The sequence below is a fragment of the Entelurus aequoreus genome, linkage group LG07 (assembly GCF_033978785.1).
Source record: "Entelurus aequoreus isolate RoL-2023_Sb linkage group LG07, RoL_Eaeq_v1.1, whole genome shotgun sequence".
NCBI classification, from domain to species: Eukaryota; Metazoa; Chordata; class Actinopteri; order Syngnathiformes; family Syngnathidae; genus Entelurus; species Entelurus aequoreus.
This window is the reverse complement of record NC_084737.1, coordinates 57,938,736-57,963,276: the sequence shown is the minus strand read 5'-3', so window position 1 is coordinate 57,963,276 and position 24,541 is coordinate 57,938,736. Positions and strand designations below refer to the sequence as shown.

The 24,541-nt window shown below is 41.9% G+C and overlaps 1 protein-coding gene across 1 annotated transcript in view; it reads left to right on the top strand.

Annotated features, from left to right (window-relative positions):
- The window catches only part of LOC133654398 (cilia- and flagella-associated protein 47-like), a 175,578-nt gene that overhangs the window by 118,566 nt on the left and 32,471 nt on the right, over nucleotides 1–24,541 (top strand). The window contains exons 48-57 of the mRNA XM_062054714.1: nucleotides 1,556–1,691; nucleotides 1,812–1,939; nucleotides 4,571–4,636; nucleotides 4,720–4,863; nucleotides 13,103–13,276; nucleotides 13,380–13,491; nucleotides 23,076–23,129; nucleotides 23,199–23,296; nucleotides 23,379–23,554; nucleotides 24,096–24,203. Coding sequence (XP_061910698.1) covers nucleotides 1,556–1,691; nucleotides 1,812–1,939; nucleotides 4,571–4,636; nucleotides 4,720–4,863; nucleotides 13,103–13,276; nucleotides 13,380–13,491; nucleotides 23,076–23,129; nucleotides 23,199–23,296; nucleotides 23,379–23,554; nucleotides 24,096–24,203 — 1,196 coding nt within the window. The remainder of the gene's footprint in view (nucleotides 1–1,555; nucleotides 1,692–1,811; nucleotides 1,940–4,570; nucleotides 4,637–4,719; nucleotides 4,864–13,102; nucleotides 13,277–13,379; nucleotides 13,492–23,075; nucleotides 23,130–23,198; nucleotides 23,297–23,378; nucleotides 23,555–24,095; nucleotides 24,204–24,541) is intronic.

Here is a 24,541-nt window from a genome sequence, read left to right as displayed (position 1 = left end):
TTCGAGGACCTGGGCATTCGTCACCTTGTCACTCCAATGGATGCCGAGGATGCGGCGAAGGCAGCGCATGTGGAAGGTGTTCAGTTTGCGCTCCTGTTTGGAGTATGTTGTCCATGTTTCGCTGCCGTAGAGAAGAGTGCTGACGATGCAGGCGTTGTACACTGCCATCTTGGTAGGAGTTGTCAGCTTCCGGTTCTCCCAGACGCGGGTCGTGAGGCGCCCTAGGATTGTAGCAGCTTTGCCGATACGTTTGTTGATCTCACCGTCGAGGGACAGATTGTCACTGATGGTGGATCCCAGGTATGTAAATTGGTGTACGACTTTGAGTTGGTACTCATCGATTGTGATGGCTGGTGGAGTGTCCACTTCCTGACTCAGCACATTGGTCTTTTTTAGGCTGATGGTAAGCCCGAAGTCTTTGCAGGCCTGGGAGAATCTGTCCATAAGGCACTGGAGTTCTTGTTCAGTGTGTGAAATGATGGCGGCATCATCAGCAAAGAGCATGTCCCGGATGATTGTCTCACGGACTTTGGTCCTTGCTTTAAGACGGGCTAGGTTGAAAAGTCGGCCGTCAGATCTGGTACGTAGATATACCCCTTCTGTTGCAGTCCCAAAAGCATGATTGATGAGCAGGGCAAAGAAGATGCCGAAAAGGGTAGGAGCAAGTACGCAACCTTGCTTGACTCCGCTCTTAATGTCAAATGGGTTGGACATGCTACCCTCATACTGGATGGTTGCCTTCATGTCGTCATGAAAAGATCTAATGAGGCTATGGAGCTTTGGAGGGCATCCGATCTTGGGTAGGATGCTGAAGAGCCCTTCTCTGCTAACCAGGTCGAAAGCCTTGGTCAGGTCAATGAAGGATATGTACAGGGGCTTCTGTTGTTCCCTGCATTTCTCCTGAAGTTGGCGTAGGGAGAATATCATGTCCACTGTAGAGCGCTTGGCGCGAAAGCCGCATTGAGATTCCGGGTAAACGCGCTCAGCAAGTTTTTGAAGGCGGACAAGCACAACACGGGCATAGAGTTGTGCTTACCGGGCTGCACAGAAACATTAATTAATTTATAAACTACTGCATTTTCTCCGACTTAACTTTCGCCTGTCCCACTAAACAAGCAAATAAACTTGTTAATAGATATATTATAACTCTCGTTATAGTGAGTTGATTTTTCATGCTCATTTTTTTGCTCTTTTTATCTGCCACACATGGAAAGCCGTGAAAATAATGCATACATTAAACTGGTCCCTGGTGAAAAAAAGGTTGGGGACCCCTCCAATACGCAACACATTAAAAAGTGCATCAAAATGTTATTACAACATGTGCAAATTATTACAAAATGCGGTGTTATTACATGATATGTTGTTTCAGGGTGTATATACTGTATAAGCGTATACAGTACCGGTTAGAAGTTTGGACCTTCTCCCTCATGCTATTGATTGAAGAAGTGTGTCCAAACATTTGGTACTGAAGCACTACTGTACATAGCATATTTGTAAAAGGAAAGAAAAGTGTGGATATTTGCGTGGATTGACCGCATGACTTACCATCTGTTAGGTCCAACTGAGGGGTGTTGACCACAGAAAAGGGGTAGAGTACAGTGTGGAGGTTTCTTTGCCTCAGTACTTCACTGTCCCCAGCTCTGTTACTATTCCTATAAAGAAAGATGTCAACATATGGAAGAACCCTGAAGGTATGCACACTGCACAAAATCATATTTGCAATAAAGTAATGTACAATGTCGTTACACGTTTTATATGTAAAATAATTTAAGTATTAGACGTGTTTTGATTTGTGACTTTGTCTATTTTAGATCATGATTGTGTGCAACTCCCCTTACGTTTCAAAGCGGACTCCGTTGGTCAGTTTACGTGTAAGATGGTTCTAAGTTCCTGCTTCGATACCAGAGTCTACCAGATGGAGGCGCTGGTTGCTTCACCGGTACATCTTGACTTAATCTGGACCTATTTAATATCTCAAACGAATATTTAATCACCTCCTTGAACCTATGTGAACACACTTTAAATGTCAAATAATGAGCCTAAGGGTGTCAAAAGTGCATTCAGGGGATCATTTGCGCCCTGCAGCTTGTGAGCAGTTGAAAGGGACAAGCTTCAGTTTGAGCTGCGGTTTTCCGATTGGCACAAGTGTTTGACTAGCCTCCATTCAATAGCGTTAACATATTCTTGGACGGCAAAACATGCAAAGGACAAAAACTTTCGAAAGAGTGCAGGGGACATGTCCCTCTTGCCCCCCCCCCCCCCCCCCCCCCCCCCCCCCCAAATTACGTCCATGTCTGTGTGCACATGGCTGGCGATCAGCAGTGAGTGACAAGCCTGAACAAATTCCTCGGCATGAAAAACAATTTGTATTCAATGTAATTGTAATTTTGTGAAGAATATAGACACTTTTATATGGTCTGTTAAACCACTAAGGGTAACATAAGTTCGCCGGGGGTGTTCTAAAAGTTCTTGGTTTAAAAAAATATAACTGGCAAAAACTGTGGGTGACCCAAAACCCCTTAAAAATTTCAACTGAATGTGAGTCAATGATGATTTCTGTGCATTCTGCCTTGATAAATATGTGAACAATTATGTAGATGACCAAATTAGGTTAAAAAAAAGGTGAGCACTGCCAAAAAGAGATATTCCGTAGTTGTGTGCTTTAACTTAGTAGTGCTAAGACAGCAGCTATGATTACAGTGGTGGTTTTATTTTGCATTTTGTGATAACTAATTCCTAATATACTGTACCTACAAAACCCAAAACCAGTGAAGTTGGCACGTTGTGTAAATCGTAAATAAAAACAGAATACAATGATTTACAAATCCCTTTCAACTTATATTCAATTGAATAGACTGCAAAGACAAGATATTTAATGTTTGAACTGAGAAACATATATATATTTTTTGCAAATAATCATTAACTTAGAATTTAATGGCATTGCAAAAAAGTTGGCACAGGGGCATTTTTACCACTGTGTTACATGGCCTTTCCTTTTAACAACACTCAGTAAACGTTTGGGAACTGAGGAGACCAATTTTTGAAGTTTTTCAGGTGGAATTCTTTCCCATTCTTGCTTGATGTTCAGCTTAAGTTGTTTAACAGTCCAGGTTCTCCGTTGTCATATTTTAGGCTTCATAATGTGCCACACATTTTCAATGGGAGACAGGTCTGGACTACAGGCAGGCCAGTCTAGTACCCGCACTCTTTTACTACGAAGCTGTAACACGTGCAGAATGTGGCTTGGCATTGTCTTGCTGAAATAAGCAGGGGCGTCCATGAAAAAGACGTTGCTTGCATGGCAACATATGTTGTTCCAAAACCTGTATGTACTTTTCAGCATTAATGGTAAAAGTTTTTATTTTTTTCATTTGCGGTGTCAGCTTTTGGCAGGGTAAACATGCTCACATGATTTCATAGAATTTTAAGTATTTTAAAAGCACGGTCGGTGCCGCATTTATGGTATAATAATCATACAAATCAATTAGAGTATTACTATAAGCTGCTACTTTTTTCCCAAACTTTAAACCCTGTGGCTTATACAAAGGTGCGGAAAATCTATGTGTTTTTCTTCTTTATGGAATGGATTAAGCAAAGAAATCAAACAATGTACTAAAGTAATCCACTTTAGGAGACTGTTCAAACTCAAAGTGTTTACAAAGTACAAGGAAGAACAATTCTAATTAACATATAGAACCTTATTAAAAAAGTAAAGTACGATATATACCGCAAATAATAATTAATAGCATAGTATATCTTTAGATTGGTATTGAAATGTGAAGACTATCATAGTACCCCCTGCAATCTTCAAAAGTTTTCACATGCGGTCCTCAGTGGAGAAAGTTTGGAGACCCCTACGCTTAATGGTAACAAAATTACACTACCGTTCAAAAGTTTGGGGTCACATTGAAATGTCCTTATTTTTGAAGGAAAAGCACTGTACTTTTCAATGAAGATAACTTTAAACTAGTCTTAACTTTAAAGAAATACACTCTATACATTGCTAATGTGGTAAATTACTATTCTAGCTGCAAATGTCTGCTTTTTGGTGCAATATCTACATAGGTGTATAGAGGCCCATTTCCAGCAACTATCACTCCGGTGTTCTAATGGTACAATGTGTTTGCTCATTGGCTCAGAAGGCTAATTGATGATTAGAAAACCCTTGTGCAATCATGTTCATACATCTGAAAACAGTTTAGCTCGTTACAGAAGCTACAAAACTGACCTTCTTTTGAGCAGATTGAGTTTCTGGAGCATCACATTTGTGGGGTCAATTAAACGCTCAAGATGGCCAGAAAAAGAGAACTTTCATCTGAAACTCGACAGTCTATTCTTGTTCTTAGAAATGAAGGCTATTCCACAAAATTGTTTGGGTGACCCCAAACTTTTGAACAGTAGTGTAGCACTGTTTTATCTTTAGTCATTTTTGGCAGAAGTATATGCAGTCTAGTCTTAGCATGTCTGCTGAGCAATGACCGCACTGACCCGAGTGCTAACACGTGACTTGTCCAGAAAGTTTGCTTTTCTGATGTGCTCATATGAGAAAAGTTGTCGTTTCTTCCTACAGGGAGGAAGTGTCCACTTGGACTTTAGTTCGCCTGCTCAGCATTCAGTCACACAAGACATACCTATAGTGAGTTGTTGCCATAGTAACCCTGCATTAGTAGATTGTATAAAATGTCAAAGAATGTTGTCATCACGATGGATCCATTGCAGCACAACGAGACGCTCCAAGACTGGACCCTTCAGGTTGACTTGTGTGCAAAAGACTTCCATGGCCCCAAGGTTTTGACTGTACCAGCTGGGACAAAAACATGTTACCCTCTGACATTCCATCCTTCTTCACAATGCATCGTCATGGTAAGGTTTGATTCTTGTTTCTTAGACTTAGACAAACTTTAATGATCCACAAGGGAAATTGTTGAACACAGTAGCTCAGTTACAATGATGGAAAGTGTAAGGATGGAAAGGACAATTCAGGTATAAATAGACTAATATAGCGATAAAAAAATCTAACATATATACGAATATATACATTATATGTGTACAGAATAATATATATACAGATATATTATATTATGTCTATAACATATATACAATATATACCAATGACCATGTACAATATTACAGTATATACCATTGGCGTTGTTAGGCTTATTTTAGGGGGGCTCAAGCCCCCCTAAAATGTTCTTAAGCCCCCCTAAATAATTTAGTGTTAAAAAAAAAAAAATTCATTTTTTTTTAGTTTTTTTTTTACAAATACATGCCGACATATACATTATAAAGTGGCCCGAATATGAGTTTAAGTAAATAATCATATAACCTGTCATTATTCACTCAGTTTCCCCTCACTTCATAGCGTAAGGTAGAGAGCCCCTTTAGTGCGTCGGTATCCAATCCATTCCACTTGTTCATATAGAAAATGCCCACATCACTCAAAATCCAGTCCGCATTTTCTCTGCGACCTTGCTTGCGGTCCTTGGACTTGTTCATATAGAAAATGCCCACATCACTCAAAATCCAGTCCGCATTTTCTCTGCGACCTTGCTTGCGGTCCTTGGACTTGTTCATATAGAAAATGCCCACGTCACTCAAAATCCAGTCCGCATTTTCTCTGCGACCTTGCTTGCGGTCCTTGGACTTGTTCATATAGAAAATGCCCACATCACTCAAAATCCAGTCCGCATTTTCTCTGCGACCTTGCTTGCGGTCCTGCAGGTGTACGAAGCACATTAGCACACAGCACTGCAGAACAACAACCTGTTTATTTATATAGCCCTAAATCCTTTGAGACACTTGTGATTTAGGGCTATATAAATAAACATTGATTGATTGATTGATTGTGTCTGCAATTGTAAATAATTTAGTTTTGAAGTGTTGTGTTTCTTGTAGAATCTGTATAAAGTAATATACATTAGCCTATTGTTAAAATAATGAAAAAAACATAATTAAATATATTTGTTTTAATGTATTGTTACATTAATAGCTGTTGTATTATTATAGGATGGCTTGTTAAACATTTCATAGGATTTTCAGAGGGTGGAAAAACCAAGACATTTAATATAAAATGTAAAATGAATAAATACATAAAAAGAAAAAGAAAAACAATGGTTAAAAGCCATCGTTCCGGGGAGCATTTCATTTTGTCCCGTGCATTTTTTTTACCGTCCCCGGGACGACGGGACTACGTTAATCTCTAGCCCTGGAAGTTAAATTTTATTGTTTGCATTATTTTTTTCAGCATTGCACTTGGAAGATGGTCCCTCAGCTCTTTGACAACTTTGGCTCTTTTTCAGATCAGCATACTAAGTCTTTCTTATTTACAGTATATATAAAAGTTTCTAATTTCTATTCAGACTTCCATATATATTTAATTTGCTTAACGGCTTGCCATAAAATATATGTATAAATATATTATATACAAGCCAAATTATCCCGATCCAGATATTACTTTAATTCAAGTAATTAAGTAATATTTTCAGGGCTTGAATTTACAACCATTTTAGTCACATATGTGCCCAAAATGTAATCTGTGCAACTTCAAAATATTTGGGAACAAACAATTATTGTATTGTGAGCTAAAGTCGTGGCATTAGCCTCTATGTTGTGAATGAATAACAGAGGTTAATGCCATGACTTTCATTGTGTTTCAGTGTATCTTGAAGGATCATGCAAGTCATTGTTTCTTGTTGATGCTGTAAACAAAATGTCACTGTGCAAACCCATGTTTGTTGTTGTACTGAACACAGATTGAAACTAAACCCACTGAAATAATAATAATAACAATGATTAATATCTAAGTCTTTGTTAGCCGTTTGTGAAGTTTTGTGCTCGTGTGGTGCTCGCCCCCCCCTGTCCTTAAAAGCTAGTGACGCCCCTGGTATATACAGTATATGTGACAGCAGCAGCATAAAATAGAGAGACTTTGTGTCTTTTTTTAAGTCCGTTCCTTGGCCAGTCTTTAATTTTCTTGGAATACAGTTCAACCTGTTTATGTCGACATCCGGAAAGTATTCACAGGGCTTCACTTTTTCAACATTTTCTTACGTTACAGCCTTATTCCAAAATTTCATGAATTCGTTTTTGTCCTACTCAGTGGCCTAGTGGTTAGAGTGTCCGCCCTGAGATCGGTAGGTTGTGAGTTCAAACCCCGGCCGAGTCATACCAAAGACTATAAAAATGGGACCCATTACATCCATGCTTGGCACTCAGCATCAAGGGTTGGAATTGGGGGTTAAATCACCAAAAATGATTCCCGGGCGCGGCACCGCTGCTGCCCACTGCTCCCCTCACATCCCAGGGGGGGTGAACAAGGGGATGGGTCAAATGCAGAGGACAAATTTCACCACACCTAGTGTGTGTGTGACAATCATTGGTACTTTAACTTAACTTAAAATTCTACACACAATACCCTAAGTCTTTTTAACACGATGCCACAAGCTTGGCATACCTATCTTTGGGCAGTTTCACCCATTTGTCTTTGCAGCACCTCCCAAGCTCCATCAGATTGGATGGGAAGTATAGGTTTTCATCTGGGATGTCTGTGTTTCATTTTAGTCTAGTCAGGGAGGTGACCAAGAACCCAATGGTCACTCTGTCAGAGCGACAGCATTCCTCTGTGGAGAGAGTAGAACCTTCCAGAAGGACAACCATCCCTGCAGCAATCCACCACTGTATGGTAGAGTGGCCAGACGGAAGCCATTCCTTCGTAAAAGTTTGCCAAAATACACCTAAAAATGATCTTGTCTAATGAGACAAAGATTGAACTCTTTGGCATGAATGCCAGGTATCATGTTTGGAGGAAACCAGGCAGTGCTCATCACCAAGCCTGTTTACAGTTTATAATTTTTTTTCTGAAAAGGAGTAGGAAGAAGCAGAGCTTAATCAATCCTACCCCTTTGTCCACTTCCCATATCCTGTATTCCTGCACACAATAGGCTAGTGACATCGGACCCTAGCGAGACCCCAGGATGTAGCCAAAATGTAGTGCAACATCCACATCAAGTTTTGGTCCACCATGTTCTTCATATTACTAAAATGTATACAGTCGAATATTTGAGACCAAAATAGTTAATTTCTATGAAAATTCAGTTGGTTTATGCCGACATGAGTCGTAATGTTCAACTTTGTTATTGTCACTGAGAATACTCTTTCTTGGCCAGGTAATTTACATTTTAGGGCATTGAACCTCACACTTGATTGTCTCACCTTTTAACTAAAAGCAGGCTTCTGTTCAAACTCAAAGACTATCTAGGACCACATCCCAAATGACCCCACAGTATTTTAAAGGGGACCTATATTGAATTTGTATTAGTGTTTTTACAGAGTTAGATACACGTGTTAAACAATGCCAAAGCATCAAATCAAAAGGTTCATGTATTTTGGCGTGAGCTTGCACACAGTTTTGTATCCCTCTGTGGGGTTTTTGCAGTCTGACTGCATCGAGACTTCACAGCAAGGTGGACGTACTTAATTAAACATTAGGTCAAGCTCTCAGCCAAATGGGGGTAGGAGCTCCTCCCAGTCTGCTTCAGGCTGTGAGAAAACACTAAAAAGGTACAAAATGTATTGTTTTCATCTAATCTTAGCATGCACACAATAAGACAGACGTGCGACATGCAGTGACAAATGCTTTTAAAGGGGAACTGCAATTAAAAAAAAAAAAATTGGCCATCATTCACAATCCTTGTGTAAGACAAGAACACATATGTTTTTGTTTTTTTGGGCATTCTAAATGATTAATACATGTGATCAAAAGTTCGCTTACAATGGTGCATATGGAAGTCACACTATTCCTTAAAAAATCCTAACCTATTAAGTTGTTATATACATGCTGTACCTATATATGTAAAGTTGTAACAGGCCCATTCAAATTAAGATATTTAATATTTATATATTTTTCTAATTTTAAGTATACGGGATGCATTAATTAAAAAAAATGCATCACAGCATTCACTTTTTTTTAACAACATCACTGATTATTACTTAACGCAGACTTTATGAGAGCCGACAAAAATGATAAAACATCACTTACTCTGCAATGTCTGCTGTCATTAGGATGCCAACTGAGAGAATATTACTATATTTCTGTTTGGATGGAAAAAATTACTGAGAAAAAGGGGGGTTGAACCAAGCGTTCTCGCCATTCCCGGGTCTAAATTGGCTGTCAAAATGTACCAACTTATCGGATCATGTACTCATCCTTCTACAATCCAAGTGAGAGGCATGATTTATGATTTACAATAAACTTCCACGAGCAAGGAAGCAGCTTACCACTCGATGCACAACGTAGGCACGCAATGTTGTGATCAATGCGCTGCTCTAAATAGTTTGTCTGTGTAAGAGCCTAAAATAAATGGTAAATGGGTTATACTTGTATAGCGCTTTTCTACCTTCAAGGTACTCAAAGCGCTTTGAAACTATTTCCACATTCACCCATTCATACACACATTCACGCACTGATGGCTGGAGCTGCCATGCAAGGCTCTAACCACGATCCATCAGGAGCAAGGGTGAAGTGTCTTGCTCAAGGACACAACGGACGTGACGTGGTTGGTAGAAGGTGGGGATTGAACCAGGAACCCTCGGGTTGCTGGCACGGCCACTCTCCCAACCGTGCCACGCCGTTGGGAGAGTAACCATAACCATATCACTAGTACTTGGTTAATATTCAAATCACAAAGTGTAAATGTAAAATTGTTGGTGCTTTTTGAATGTTTTATGGGCGTAATAGAGGACCTCCCATTGGCTACGCTGTAAGCAGACTTTTTATTTATGAGTTAGAATTACAGATGTCTGATAATATCGGACTGCCGATATTATCGGCCGATAAATGCTTTAAAATGTAATATCGGAAAATATCGTTATCGGTTTCAAAATTATCGGTATCTGTTTCAAAAAGTAAAATGTATGACTTTTTAAAACACCGCTGTGTACGGACGTAGGGTGAAGTATAGAGCGCCAATAATCCTTAAAGGCACTGCCTTTGCATGCCGGCATAGTCACACAAGTGAATGCAATTCATACTTGATCAACAAACATACAGGTCACACTGAGGGTGACCGTATAAACAACTTTAACACTGTTACAAATATGCGCCACACTGTGAACCCACACCAAACAAGAATGACAAACACATTTCGGGAGAACATCCGCACACACAACATAAACACAACAGAACAAATACCCAGAACCCCTTGCAGCACTAACTCTTCCGGGACGCTACAATATATACCCCCGCTACCCCCCCGCACCCACCTCAACACCGCCCCCCCGCAACCCCGTCCACCTCAACCTCCTCATGCTCTCTCAGGGAGAGCATGTCCCAAATTCCAAGCTGCTGTTTTGAAGCATGTTAAAAAAAATAATGCACCTTGTGACTTCAATAATAAATATGGCAGTGCCATGTTGGCATTTTATTCCATAACTTGAGTTGATTTATTTTGGAAGACCTTGTTACATTGTTTAATGCATCCAGCGGGGCATCACAACAAAATTAGGCATAATAATGTGTTAATTCCACGACTGTATATATCGGTATCGGTCGATATCGGAATCGGTAATTAAGAGTTGGACAATATCGGAATATTGGTCTATCTGTGTTGGCCCTGTGATGAGGTGGCGACTTGTCCAGGGTGTACCCCGCCTTCCGCCCGATTGTAGCTGAGATAGGCTCCAGCGCCCCCCGCGACCCTGAAGGGAATAAGCGGTAGAAAATGGATGGATGGATGGATATCAGCAAAAAAGCCATTATCGGACATCTCTAGTTAGAATGCATTAAAAAAAATACATCCGTCATGTCTTTGAAAATGATTGTGAACTTGAAGTTATCTCTGGCAAAAAATGATGGATCAGTTGTTATTTTGCCATTTCGTAGAGGAAAAAAAAGAGATAACAGACAATACACAAAACATTTTATATAGCAATTATCTATATTTTAAAAGCACTCAAAAAATCCAGAATATAAATTGTGGTCGTCCAGTTTTATTTTTAGATCAAGCAGAGTAAAAAAAATACGGAATAACTCAACTCACTTAACTTTAATGACAGCCAACGCAGTGTGTGTACAGTATGTCCAAGCAGAGGCGGGCAAAACTGTCAATCATGGACTCAAAGACGCGATAGAAAATCACTCGAGACACACTGGATCGCTTCCCCCAGCGAAAGACGTCTGTGAAGCATCCCAGAAATAAAACTAAACAGCTGAAACATTAATACACTTAACAGCTGCGATATCAGAGATTCCAATGACCCCACGATGTCATTTAAATATATTTATTTCATTTACACTTTTTAATAATGTTTAATTTTAGTCTTTATTTGATTTGATTGTTAGCCACCAGAAGAAAAATTTGCAGCTCTATTGGATAAGAGTATAATCAAATATGACAACACCAGAATCTAAATCACAATGTGCACAAATAGAGGAAAACCATGTTAAGAAGCTGCCATAGGTTGAAACATTCTTTATAGTCATTCATTTGTATGACTCTGGACAAAGTCACAAGTAAATATGTAAATGTGCATTGGTTAGTTTTTTGTTTTGATTTGCGTTATGTCGGCAGTCGCTTATGTCGAAATCAGTCAAGGAGCGTCGACGTAAACGGGTTCCACCTTCGCTAAGTTTGCCCTTTAACAAGGTTTTGTTGATGTGATCTACGTACATGATGTATCCTTCTTAAAGGCCTACTGAAATGACATTTTTTTATTTAAACGGGCATAGCAGATCCATTCTATGTGTCATACTTGATCATTTCGCGATATTGCCATATTTTTGCTGAAAGGATTTAGTAGAGAACATCGACGATAAAGTTCGCAACTTTTGGTCGCTGATAAAAAAAGCCTTGCCTGTACCAGAAGTAGCGTGACGTCGCAGGTTGAAGGGCTCCTCACATTTCCCCATTGTTTACACCAGCAGCGAGAGCGATTCGGACCGAGAAAGCGACGATTACCCCATTAATTTGAGCGAGCATGAAAGATTCGTGGATGAGGAACGTGAGAGTGAAGGACTAGAGTGCAGTGCAGGATGTATCTTTTTTCGCTCTGACCGTAACTTAGGTAAAAGGGCTCATTGGATTCCACACTTTCTCCTTTTTCTATTGTGGATCACGGATTTGTATTTTAAACCACCTCGGATACTATATCCTCTTGAAAATGAGAGCCGAGAACGCGAAATGGACATTCACAGTGACTTTTATCTCCACGACAATACATCGGTGAAGCACTTTAGCTACGGAGCTAACGTGATAGCATCGTGCTTGAATGCAGATAGAAACAAAAGAAATAAGCCCCTGAATGGAAGGATAGACAGAAGATCAACAATACTACTATCAGGAGACACCGAACCAAACACTGGACCTGTAACCACACGGTTAATGCTGTGCGGCCTGTCGAAGCCTAGCAATGCTGTTGCTAACGACGCCATTGAAGCTAACTTAGCTACGGGACCTCGTCAGAGCTATGATAAAAACATTAGCGCTCCACCTACGCCAGCCCTCATCTGCTCATCAACACCCGTGCTCACCTGCGTTCCAGCGATCGACAGCGCGACGAAGGACTTCACCCGATCATCGATGCGGTCGGCGGCTAGCGTCGGATAGCGTGTCTGCTATCCAACTCAAAGTCCTCCTGGTTGTGTTGCTGCAGCCAGCCGCTAATACACCGATCCCACCTACAGCTTTCTTCTTTGCAGTCTCCATTGTTCATTAAACAAATTGCAAAAGATTCACCAACACAGATGTCCAGAATACTGTGGAATTTTGCGATGAAAACAGAGCTGTTTGTATTGTGATACAATGTGTCCGAATACTTCCGCTTCAACCATCGACGTCACGCGCATACGTCATCATACATAGACGTTTTCAACCGGAAGTTCCCCGGGAAATTTAAAATTGCACTTTATAAGTTAACCCAGCCGTATTGGCATGTGTTGCAATGTTAAGATTTCATCATTGATATATAAACTATGAGACTGCGTGGTCGGTAGTAGTGGGTTTCAGTAGGCCTTTAAGTTGTTCAAACTGCATTGAAATGAATTGAAATTCAATTCAATCTCTGTCAAACACACTGATATCAACAAGTTTTTTATTGACTCTGGCAGGGCAAGCTGTCCTTGCATAATGAACATAATGGGATCCAGCAAGTGTTTACTCTTCGTGGAGTGGGTGAGCGCCCCCTTCCTGTGGATCATGTGGTACTACACTGCCCCGTGGGAAAGACCACCGAGACACAACTGAGCGTCCCCAACTACAGTAAAATGAAACAGACACTTCAGGTGAGCAATATTGCCGTCAGTTGAGTGCACAAGCAAAAAGCTGCCACACACACACAAGTAAGCGTAATTACATAAGCGTTTGTGTGTGTGTCTGTGTGCGCAGGTAGTAACAGACATAGCAATTATAAGTGGCAATTCATCCCTGGAGGTTAAACCTGGTCAAAGCAGTGTGTACATCATGGCTGTGTCCCCACGACAACGAGGACAGCAATCAGGTATTTTTTTTGCCTGTCTTAGTACATTTTAGTAGGATTCAATTTTAAACCACATTTTCGTTAAAAAGCTCTTTTTTTCCACCATTAAAGCAGATTTTAAAGCCATTTAAAAATTCTAATGCATTTATTTTCAGGGTGTTATGGTACGCTATAATCACGGTTCTGTTTGTTATGTACCTCGAAGCTCATGGTTTGGTTCATTTTGGGTACCGTAAGAGAAAAGAAAAGGTGAAACATAAAACTTCTTAGCTTTTGTGTTAAATTATTTTTTAATTATCCAATAAATACACTTCTCTAATAAAATACGTAACATATATGTAAAGCATATGGAGGGATGTGGCGGCCACTTAATTCATATTAAAGATGCTAAAACCAATCTAACATAAGTCAATATACTGTATTATAAGCTATATTAGCTTTGTGGTATAATTGGCAAAGAAAATATGTGTAATATTTATTTATTTATCATTTAATATCTCATCAGATTTCTCATTAATAACCAATATCTTTTGTAGATTAAGCAGCGGGCCAATAGGAAATAAGCTGTAGGCTAAAATGCCCCTCGCCTGCACTTTACAGGTTCAAATTGTTTATTTTTAGGAAAGTACAAAAGTAAGAATTGTTATTGTTGTTTAGCCCTCATGGGCTAAAGTGCAGTATTAAAAGTTGCAGCTTTTCTGACTTTTCCCCATCGCTAATGACGGCACACTGCGTTCTTCTTAACCACTTGTTTGTGTCTGTTTGCATATTTAAATATAGGAAAGTGAAGCGTTTAAAAGTTTTAGGCACAAACTTCTCCTTGGCATCATCACTAACCACGACTCCCGCTAGCCAATGGCTGGGCTGTACTCTTCATGCACCTCTATCTCTGCTTCCACACCGAATGCCTCTCTTTTTCATCCGCTGTAAGGCACACTACCCAGGCTTGGGGACGCCAAATACACACTTAAAATATTTAGGCCACTCTGTGGGAAAATTTACGCTGTAATGAAACTAACAAACCAAAGGATCTGTACCGAACATTTCATACACACAAACACAAATACGATTTTAGAGTGTCCATACTTGTCAACCTTGAGACCTCAGGAATAGGTAGACATTGAAAGGGGCTGTAAGGGGGAATTCTATTTTCATGTGTGTGAGCAAACTCAATATCTCCCATGAGCATTCAGTGGAACACAGATGTGCACCTGTCCCAAATCTGACATCAGAAAAATGTAAATGTCCTTATATAATAATCAAATGAGAGCAGTAATTTCCATGAGATTATTTTCTAATATACACTGTAGATCAGTGGTCCCCAACCACCGGGCCGCTGCCCGGTACCACACAAGAAATACATTTAAAAAAATAAATAAATAAATAAATAAATAAATATATATATATATATATATATATATATATATATATATATATATATATATATATATATATGTATATATATATATATATATATATATATATATATATATATGTATATATATATATATATATATATGTATATATATATATATATATATATCCATCCATCCATCTTCTTCCGCTTATCCGAGGTCGGGTCGCGGGGGCAGCAGCCTAAGCAGGGAAATCCAGACTTCCCTCTCCACAGCCACTTCGTCCAGCTCCTCCCGGGGGATCCCGAGGCGTTCCCAGGCCAGCCGGGAGACATAGTCTTCCCAACGTGTCCTGGGTCTTCCCCGTGGCCTCCTACCGGTCGGACGTGCCCTAAACACCTCCCTAGGGAGGCGTTCGGGTGGCATCCTGACCAGATGCCCGAACCACCTCATCTGGCTCCTCTCGATGTGGAGGAGCAGCGGCTTTACTTTGAGCTCCCCCCGGATGGCAGAGCTTCTCACCCTATCTCTAAGGGAGAGCCCCGCCACCCGGCGGAGGAAACTCATTTCGGCCGCTTGTACCCGTGATCTTGTCCTTTCGGTCATAACCCAAAGCTCATGACCATAGGTGAGGATGGGAATGTAGATCGACCGGTAAATTGAGAGCTTTGCCTTCCGGCTTAGCTCCTTCTTCACCACAACGGATCGATACAGCGTCCGCATTACTGAAGACGCCGCACCGATCCGCCTGTCGATCTCACGATCCACTCTTCCCTCACTCGTGAACAAGACTCCGAGGTACTTGAAATCCTCCACTTGGTATATATATATACTGTATATTCTTTTTAAATTTATTAAATCAACATAAAAAACACAAGACACACTTACAATTAGTGCACCAACCCAAAAAACCTCCCTCCCCCATTTACACTCATTCGCACAAAAGGGTTGTTTCTTTCTGTTAATATTTCTGGTTCCTACATTATATATCAATATAGATCAATACAGTCTGCAGGGATACAGATTGTATTTCTTTATGACAAAAAAATAAAAATAAAAATAAAATACCATAACCCCCCCCGGTCCGTGGGACAAATTTTCAAGCGTTGACCGGTCCGCAGCTACAAACAGGTTGGGGACCACTGCTGTAGATGATTTTGCCCACTTAAAATGAAAATAACCAAAACATTTAGTTTTTCATGAGCTACCAGTATTGTATGTCTGTCCTGCTTTGGAAAGAATTTGTACGCCTTTCAGAGATCACATTTATTTCCCTTTAAAGGGGAACTGCACTTTCATGTAAAAATCATCTCGTTTTAGGTAGCTAGCAAAGCAGCAAATGGGAGCAATCAATTCTACCTCTAAATCACTTTAAAAAGGCATTAAAAAAACATCACCAATACTTCATTTACGTTCCGTTACCTGTATAATAACCAAACTGTATCAACATTGTTATTGTAAAAGCGAACACTGAGGAACTGTCTTTCTAGCGTAGTAACACATCGACATGCTTCAGTATTAGCCATAAAAGCTAACTACGGCGAGAGATAAGCTAGCTTCTTTCTACGACAACACGAGACGCGTTTGAGTTTGTAATGCACAACATTGTTACAGGACACCAATCTGTACTGACTGAAAAACATGAACAATCATATAACAATATCTGTAAACTATCAGCCCACATTTCATGTTTTGTTTGTACACAGCTAGCCATACAGCATATACTGTCTGTTATGATACAACCATGACGTGCTGCGTGTATCATGATCCATATAAAGTGTGACTCACTCGATGGACAGTTGTCTCTTTGGTACAGCTGGCCGGGAAAAATTTTTCTGGTTTATTTGGAGTAAGCACGCCATTTATGTCGAAATACCCTGTCTCCAAATTCCACATTTGCAGCTTCGAGTTGCTTTCACCTCACTCTGTCGGCTTCCATCCGCTCCAATGTTTCACCCTCTTCTTCGTGCTCGCTTGTAGAAGCAGCAGTTAATCTTTCGTTCATTCAGCTCCAAAAAATAAGGTTGTAAATCCTCATTTGTCCAAAAATAGTTGTCTTTGTTGTTTGTTACCAAGTCTGCTATGATTAGAACATACAAGCGTTTTGTTTCCGGAATTAGGAACAAACATTTGTTGCCAAAAGTCAGACGTGCGCTGCTATGGAAACTAAAATCAATGCGCCGAATAAGTCAGTCATTGATTAAAATGATAAAAATATGGTAAATATTGAACATATTAAATATTGTTATGAACGTGTCTGTTACTACATTATATATAGACATACAGTGTATATACAAAACGTTGATGGAGGGTTTTGAAGGCTCCAACAGTGACTCCCATTAGCCGCATCTTCCAAGCGTTTTTTTTAATCATCTTTAAAATCCTAATAAAAGAAAAAATGGTGTTCTTGTCTCTAATAATGATTGTGAACGATAGGCAAAATCCCCAAAAAGTGCAGTTTTCCTATAAAACATTCACACGTTGTACAATTAGGCATGGGATAAACATACATTTCTGTAACAGCCTTTCATGATTAATATCCATAAATTAACATTCCTAATAAATGAGAGGATAATAAGCACATCTGATTGAGGAGTCATAGTGTAACCACCTGCGATTAAAATTTTATGTGTGGTGTGGGAGTTGTCCGACTTTTTGTATGGCCTTAAATGCATCACAGGCGAAGTGCCATGAGTGTGTGTGTTGGTGCAGGTGAGAAAGAGCGTGTGCGGCTGCTGTTGATATGACAGATGACAAAGAGTTGGTTTAAGCCTGCTTTGTACGGCAGACAATGACCAGTTTTGTGAGATAGAAGAGTTTTACAAATGTTTTTGGTGGGGTTACAGCCGAATATGAACGGGACAAGCAGTAGAAAATGGATGTTTAATAAACTGATCGATGGAGTTCCTGTCCTCCCTAAAGCGTCTCGACAGACGTTACAATAATGGAACAGTGTTGACGAATGACGATCATTATCTGCTGTGGCCGATTGTTGTCCCCTGTCATTCACAGTTCTATCCATCCATCCATCTTCTTCCGCTTATCCTAGGTCGGGTAGCAGGGCCAGCAGCCTAAGCAAGGAAGCCCAAACTTCCCTCGCCTCAGCCACATTCACAGTTGCATTACAAAATCATACAGGATAAATTGTTAGGTGTTTATTTTGTTTAGAGTTCAGATGGAACTTGCTTTAGTGCGTGGCATAGATTTGCTGTGTGCAGAGGACATGTGAGCAGTGCGCAATTCCATAGGCGTGCACCTTAGAGCAGGGTTTTTCAACCTTTTCTGAGCCAAGGCACATTGTTTTCATTGAAAAAATCCCCAGGCACACCACCAGCAGAAAACATTAAAAAATTAAACTCAGCAGCCGATATTGACAGTAAAAAGTCGTTCTCACAATTGTTGGATATGAATTCAAACCATAACCAACCGTGCATCACTATAGCTCTTGTCTCAAAGTAACTTATTTTGAGTTTTTTGGTGTTTTCCTGTGTGTAGTGTTTCAGTTCTTGTCTTGCGCACCTATTTTGGTGTTGATTGTCATGGCATGTACAGATGTACTTTGTGGATGCCGTCTGCTCCACACCCTGTAAGTCTTTGCTGTCGTCCAGCATTCTGTTTTTGTTTACTTTGCAGCCAGTTCAGTTTTAGCTTCGTTTTGCATAGCCTTCCCTTAGCTTCAATGCCTTTTCTTAGCGGCACTCGCCTTTTGTTTATTTTTGGTTTAAGCGTTAGGTACCTTTTTACTTGCAAACCATCGTCGTCGTTCCCGACATCTACAAAGCAATTAGCTACCTGCTGCCACTTACTGATATGGAAGAGTATTACACGGTTACTCTGCCAAGCTCTAGACAGCACAGACACTCAACAACGGCACATTTGCGGATTATAATTACTGGTTTGCAAAAAATATTTTTAACCCAATTAGGTGAAATTACATAACCTCCCACGGCACACCAAACTATATCTCATGGTACACTAGTGTGCCATGGCACAGTGGTTGAAAAACACTGCCATAGAGGGAACGCTGGTAGCAATATTGTTGTCTGGGTGGAAAATTAGGAGAAATTTGTGAAAATGTTGGCCGGATTTTTGGGAAGGCCACTGAATTTCGGGACTCTCCCAGGAAAATTGCAGGGTTGGCAAAGACATGCACCTGGGGATAGGTTGATTGGCAACACTAAATTGGCCCTAGTGTGTGAATGTGAGTGTGAATGTTGTCTGTCTATCTGTGTTGGCCCTGCGATGAGGTGGCGACTTGTCCAGGGTGTACCCCGCCTTCCGCCCGATTGTAGCTGAGATAGGCTCCAGCGAACCCCGCGACCCTGAAGGGAATAAGCGGTAGAAAATGGATGGATGGATGGCAAGTATGAGTGTGTTTAATATTACAATTTAAGTTTTCTTACTATATTGTAGAGACTTGCCGGGGTTGATGTCGTGTTCCTGAGTGGGTGATATTCAGAGTTCCCATGGTCGTGAACGTACCACGCCTGCAAGGTAATTGGGCGAAGAAGGAGGAAGCGTTGCGTGGTTGCGGAAATGAGGGACGAGGACAGACGTGCATGTGGGAGGAACGAGATAAAAGTTGGAATTGAGCTGTGTTAGCTTAGGTTGCTCAATAAAAGCTAAAAAAAAGAGGGTTAGACTTTGTGTGCACTTTTTCTGGACACTACAATTGGTGTCGGAAGTAAATCTTTGCGCATACTAGCATTTCTTGTGTGCTAAGCCTACTACGTCATCAGGAGGTACGTGCCACAATGTTTCCTGGCGACTTTGTCAAGATTGAACGGGAGAGGAAGGACATTGAATGGGGACTTACGGTGCCGGCAGCGGCTGCAGATGTCTGTGTGAATCCCGGCCGAGAGGGGCTGCCACAAAGAAAGAGAGAGAGGGAGAAAGGAGAGACACAGCATTGACAGGTGCAGCGCACGCTGCTTGCCATGAGGAAATCCCGCCCTTAATGAAGACTGCCAGGTTTGATGGCAAGGCGAACTGGGAGGCATTTCATGCCCAATTTGAACTGTTGGCACAGGCTGGAAGATGGTCTCCAGAAGAAATGTGCCTCCAGCTTGCACTGGTGATGCCTTGTCAAGCCTGCTGCTACTGAGCCCAGCAGAGAGAAGTGATTATGGAGCTCTTGTTGGGGCTCTAAAGAGGAGATTTGGACTGTGCTCTGCAGATAGCCAATTGCGCTCAGAGCTTTGCAGTCGTCAGTGGCGACCAGGTAAGTCACTAAGGGACCTGGCTAACGACTTCGAGGGACTGGTCCACCGCACGCTCACATGCCTGCAGCCATCCAGGGGGAGCTATCACTTCCTCCAAGCCCTGCTACCAGCTGTTCAGACACTCCTGGCCCACCCCACATCCCTCCAGGCAGCCCTTGAGCTGGCTGCAGAGAGAGAGATGCTGTGCTCCAGTGCTCAGAGGGTTGTGTTTGGTGATACACCTCGGGTGAAGGAACAAAAGGTGCCGGACCTGGTGCGAGGGCACCCAGCGTGGATGGAGTTCGCTGACCCAGTTGGTTCTGGCAGCCACCCTACGTGACGATTGTCGCTCAAAACAGCGTTGGAGCTGTGGGGAGGCTGGACACTTTGTCCGTGATTGCCCACATACCCCAGTCATTAAGAGAAAGGGGGAAGGGGCCGTATAGATGGGACAATACGAGCCCCTAAAAATATGCCCCAACGTCACCGCTGCAAAAGTCTTTTACCTGGACTGAAGATTGTCAGACAGCATTCAGCTCACTGTAGAGAGCCCTTGTGGAGGCTCCCATCCTCTCTCCACCTAACTCCAGTCTTACCTTCAGGTGTCAACCTTCAGGTGACACCTGAAGGCGAAAAGGTGATCGCATACCATAGCAGGACATTTAACAAGGCCGAACGGCGCTATTGTGTGACCCGGCGGGAGATACTTGCGGTAGTCGCTGCTGTCCGTCACTTCAAAGATTACCTGGGCGGACTTCATTTCACAGTCAGAACCGACCACGCCACCTTGCAATTGCTTATGTCATTCAAAGAGCCAGAAGACCAGCTGGCACGCTGGATTGAGGAGCTACAGGCGTACGACTTCACCGTGGCCTATAGGCCAGTAGCACAACATGCCAATGCTGACGCACTCTCTCGCCGGCCCTGCTACGTAAATTACTGCCAATATCGTGATAAAAAGGACACACTGGAGGGACTCCAGCCAAAGGTGTTTTGTGCTGTGGTGGATGCAAGGGGGCCAACCGATGGACAGATGCAGTCACTGCAGTGGGAGCTTGGACAGGAGGAAGACAGTGACATCAGGCTCATGCGCACATGGGTGGCTGGGCAGCGGCGACCACTGTGGGAGGAGTTAGCCATGCTCTCACGCGCAACAAAGGGCCTCTGGTCAATGTTCGAAACCCTGCGTCTGTCTGATGGTGCGCTACAAAGAGGCTGGAGAGAACCAGCAACAGGGGAGACCCGCTGTCAAGTGGTGGTGCCAAAAACTTTGTGAGAGTCGGTCCTACAAGCGGTGTATGGGGCTCCGGTATCTAGGCACATTGGTATCTACAAGACCCTAAGCCGCCTCCGCCAAGCCTTTTATTGGGGTCAACACAGAAGAGAAGTGGTTGACTATTGTGAGCATTGTGACAGCTGCATGGCAAATAAGGGCCCTGCAGACAGATCACATGCACAGCTACAGCAATTCAACATGCAACTCCTATGGAGAGGGTGGGGATAGATGTTCTCGGGCCCTTCCCCTGCACAGAAAAATTGTAACCGCTACATCGTCACAGTAATGGACTATTTTACAAGCATACAGCCTGCCCGACCAAGAAGCTGAAACTATTGCAGACACGCTGTTGGAAGGAATGTTCAGCAGGTTCTGTGTTCTAGGGATAGTCCACACCGATCAAGGCAGAAACCTTGAGTCAAGCCTTTTTGCAACGTTGTGTGAGAAACTTGGCTCTCGGGAAGACCTGGACCACACCCCTGCACCCACAGAGTGACGGGCTTGTGGAGAGATTTAACCGCACTTTGGGACAACAGTTGGCAATTGTCACAGCTAAACGTCAGCGGGTCTGGGATTGCCATGTTCCCCTCGTGCTGATGGCATACAGTTCAGTTGTTCAAGACTCCACTTCTTGCTCCCCGTCCCTTTTAATGCTGGGCCGAGAGATCTGTACGCCCGCTGAAATGATGATGAGTAAACCCCAGGATGTGCCGGCTGGTACGCCAAAAGACTACAAGACCGACTGGAGTCATCCTATGAATTCACTAGGAACCCGTTGCGGAATGCTGGCCGTAGACAAAAAAGGAATTATGACGTGCACGAAAAAGGGGAACAGTTCACAGCTGAAGAGTTGGTGTGGGTGTACAACCCAACGGAAAAAGGGAATATGCCCAGTGACTGGATGGGTCCTTACACAGTGTTGGAAAGACTCGAGGAAATTGTGTACCGGGTCCAACTCCCACCCCGTGGCAGAAAAGTTGTCCTGCACCGCAACCGGCTAGCACCGTACCGGGATACGGGCACTCCTGCAAGACTAAGAGTGGAGTTATCGGGGAGAATGGACCTTAGCCCAGGGACTAGAGTCTTGTTCTTTGATCCTGGGGACCTTGTCCTGGCCTTCACATGATGTAACACTTTCTGTGACTTCTTCCCGTGGCAGGGAGAACACTGCTACTCCGACAAGACCCCGGAGGCTGATGCAACCTTTTTGTTGTCCCCCTCGGGGACGAGGGACTTTGAAAGGGGGTATAGTGTAACGACCTGCTGAGGTTGATGTTGTGTTCCTGAGTGGGTGATATTTAGAGTTCCCATGGTCGTGAATGTACCACCCCTTTAAGGTGATTGGCGAAGGAGGAAGCGTAATGTGGTTGCGGAAATGAGGGACGAGGATAGAAGTGCATGTGGGAGGAACGAGATAAGTGTTGGATTGAGCTGTGTTAGCTTGGGTTTCTCAATAAATGTAAAAAAAAGAGCGTCAGACTTTGTGTGCACTTCTTCTGGACGCTACAATATATTTAATTAATTCATATAAAAACATTAAAAAAAACATGTTTTCGGCATTTTCTCCTTAAAATTGCTGTGACAAGCCTTTGTTACTGTCGAAAATGTTTTCCTGATTAAACCATTTTAAGTGTTTCAATGATTTTCAAGAAATATTTGTTTTTTTGCTTCCATTCAAAGTACTGTTTATTAGTTTTTCCCTTGAACCAAAAATGTGTCTGGGTTATTCTGGGTTAAGACAGTTAAGAAGTAAATGTAAAACCGTTTTTACAGGTTGTGTATCATTCATTGAGACTGATGACAAAGCTGAGACAGACGGTGACACAGGTAAACATTTTAACTTTTAAAATTGTTATTTTTTTCAGAATATCTTATAAATGTCCTTCTGTTTTCCAGGGAATTTAGTTGGACGTTATGAGGTGTTCTACACTCTGGAAATATTTTGTGAACCTGCAGCACCTGTGAGCACCTTTACAGTGCAATGCACTGTTCAAGTAAGCTGAACAAACTGCTATCCTATACTTACATCATAAGTCAAAATCCAAAGTTTTATTTTGCAATGTTACACACTCCCAGAGCTCAGTTGCCATAGAGATCCCAATCACTAACCCAGGGGGAGAACTGCTCATGCTCAATGTAGACCTGGAAGGAGACGACTTGCATGGAGCTACCTGGGCTTCGGTTCCACCGCAGGAGACCATCGCCTACAAAGTCATGTTTTCTCCTGGAAAAATGGGGAAGAGCAGAGGCAGGTCAGAATCTATCAGCAGATCGCAATTTCTCTTTCCCTTCGTCTCTGGAATTATGTTGTGGTGTTTCCTCACTGTTGACTTGGATGAGTTTTGTACAAAATATTTTTAAAATAGAACAAAACACACTGAAAATACAGTAGTTCTCATCTTCTAAAATAACATTGCAGAGGAACACATTTATATCGACGCCCATGGTTAGCTTACCGCTAATGTCGCATACTCAAGGAGCCAATGTATCGCTCATGCAGTCAACTCTCTCACAACAAACACACAACACACACACACACACACACACACACACACACACACACACACACACACACACACACACACACACACACACACACACACACACACACACACACTCTTTGTGATTGATTTGAACTCTTAATTGTTTAATCAGATTTTACTCTTGAGTGGGTGATCTTTGTATCTCTGGATTGCAACATAACTGCCAATCAGAACTTGACAAGAGAATTCCTTTTAAAAGGCATTATATTTATTCTATGGTCACTGCTTTGGTGTTTTGTTCTTTTACCAGCGTGGTGTTTCAGTCCGAGCAAGGTGCAGAGTTTTGGTATCAACTGGAGTTGTTTACCATTCCTTCGCCAGTTGTCACGCTACCACAGGCTTGCTGTGAGTTGGGCAAGTAAGTACCAACACAAACACACACAACCACGCTGCATATTGCATGCAATTGTTCACCATAGTTTGCTGAATGCTGAGGTATTATGTACACTAGTGATAGGCATCTCTGATACCATATACATCTTCAATTATAACCAACGATACATTTAAAGGCCTACTGAAATGAATTTTTTTTATTTAAACGGGGATAGCAGATCCATTCTATGTGTCATACTTGATCATTTCGCGATATTGCCATATTTTTGCTGAAAGGATTTAGTAGAGAACATCGACGATAAAGTTCGCAACTTTTGGTCGCTGATAAAAAAAGCCTTGCTGGTACCGGAAGTAGCGTGACGT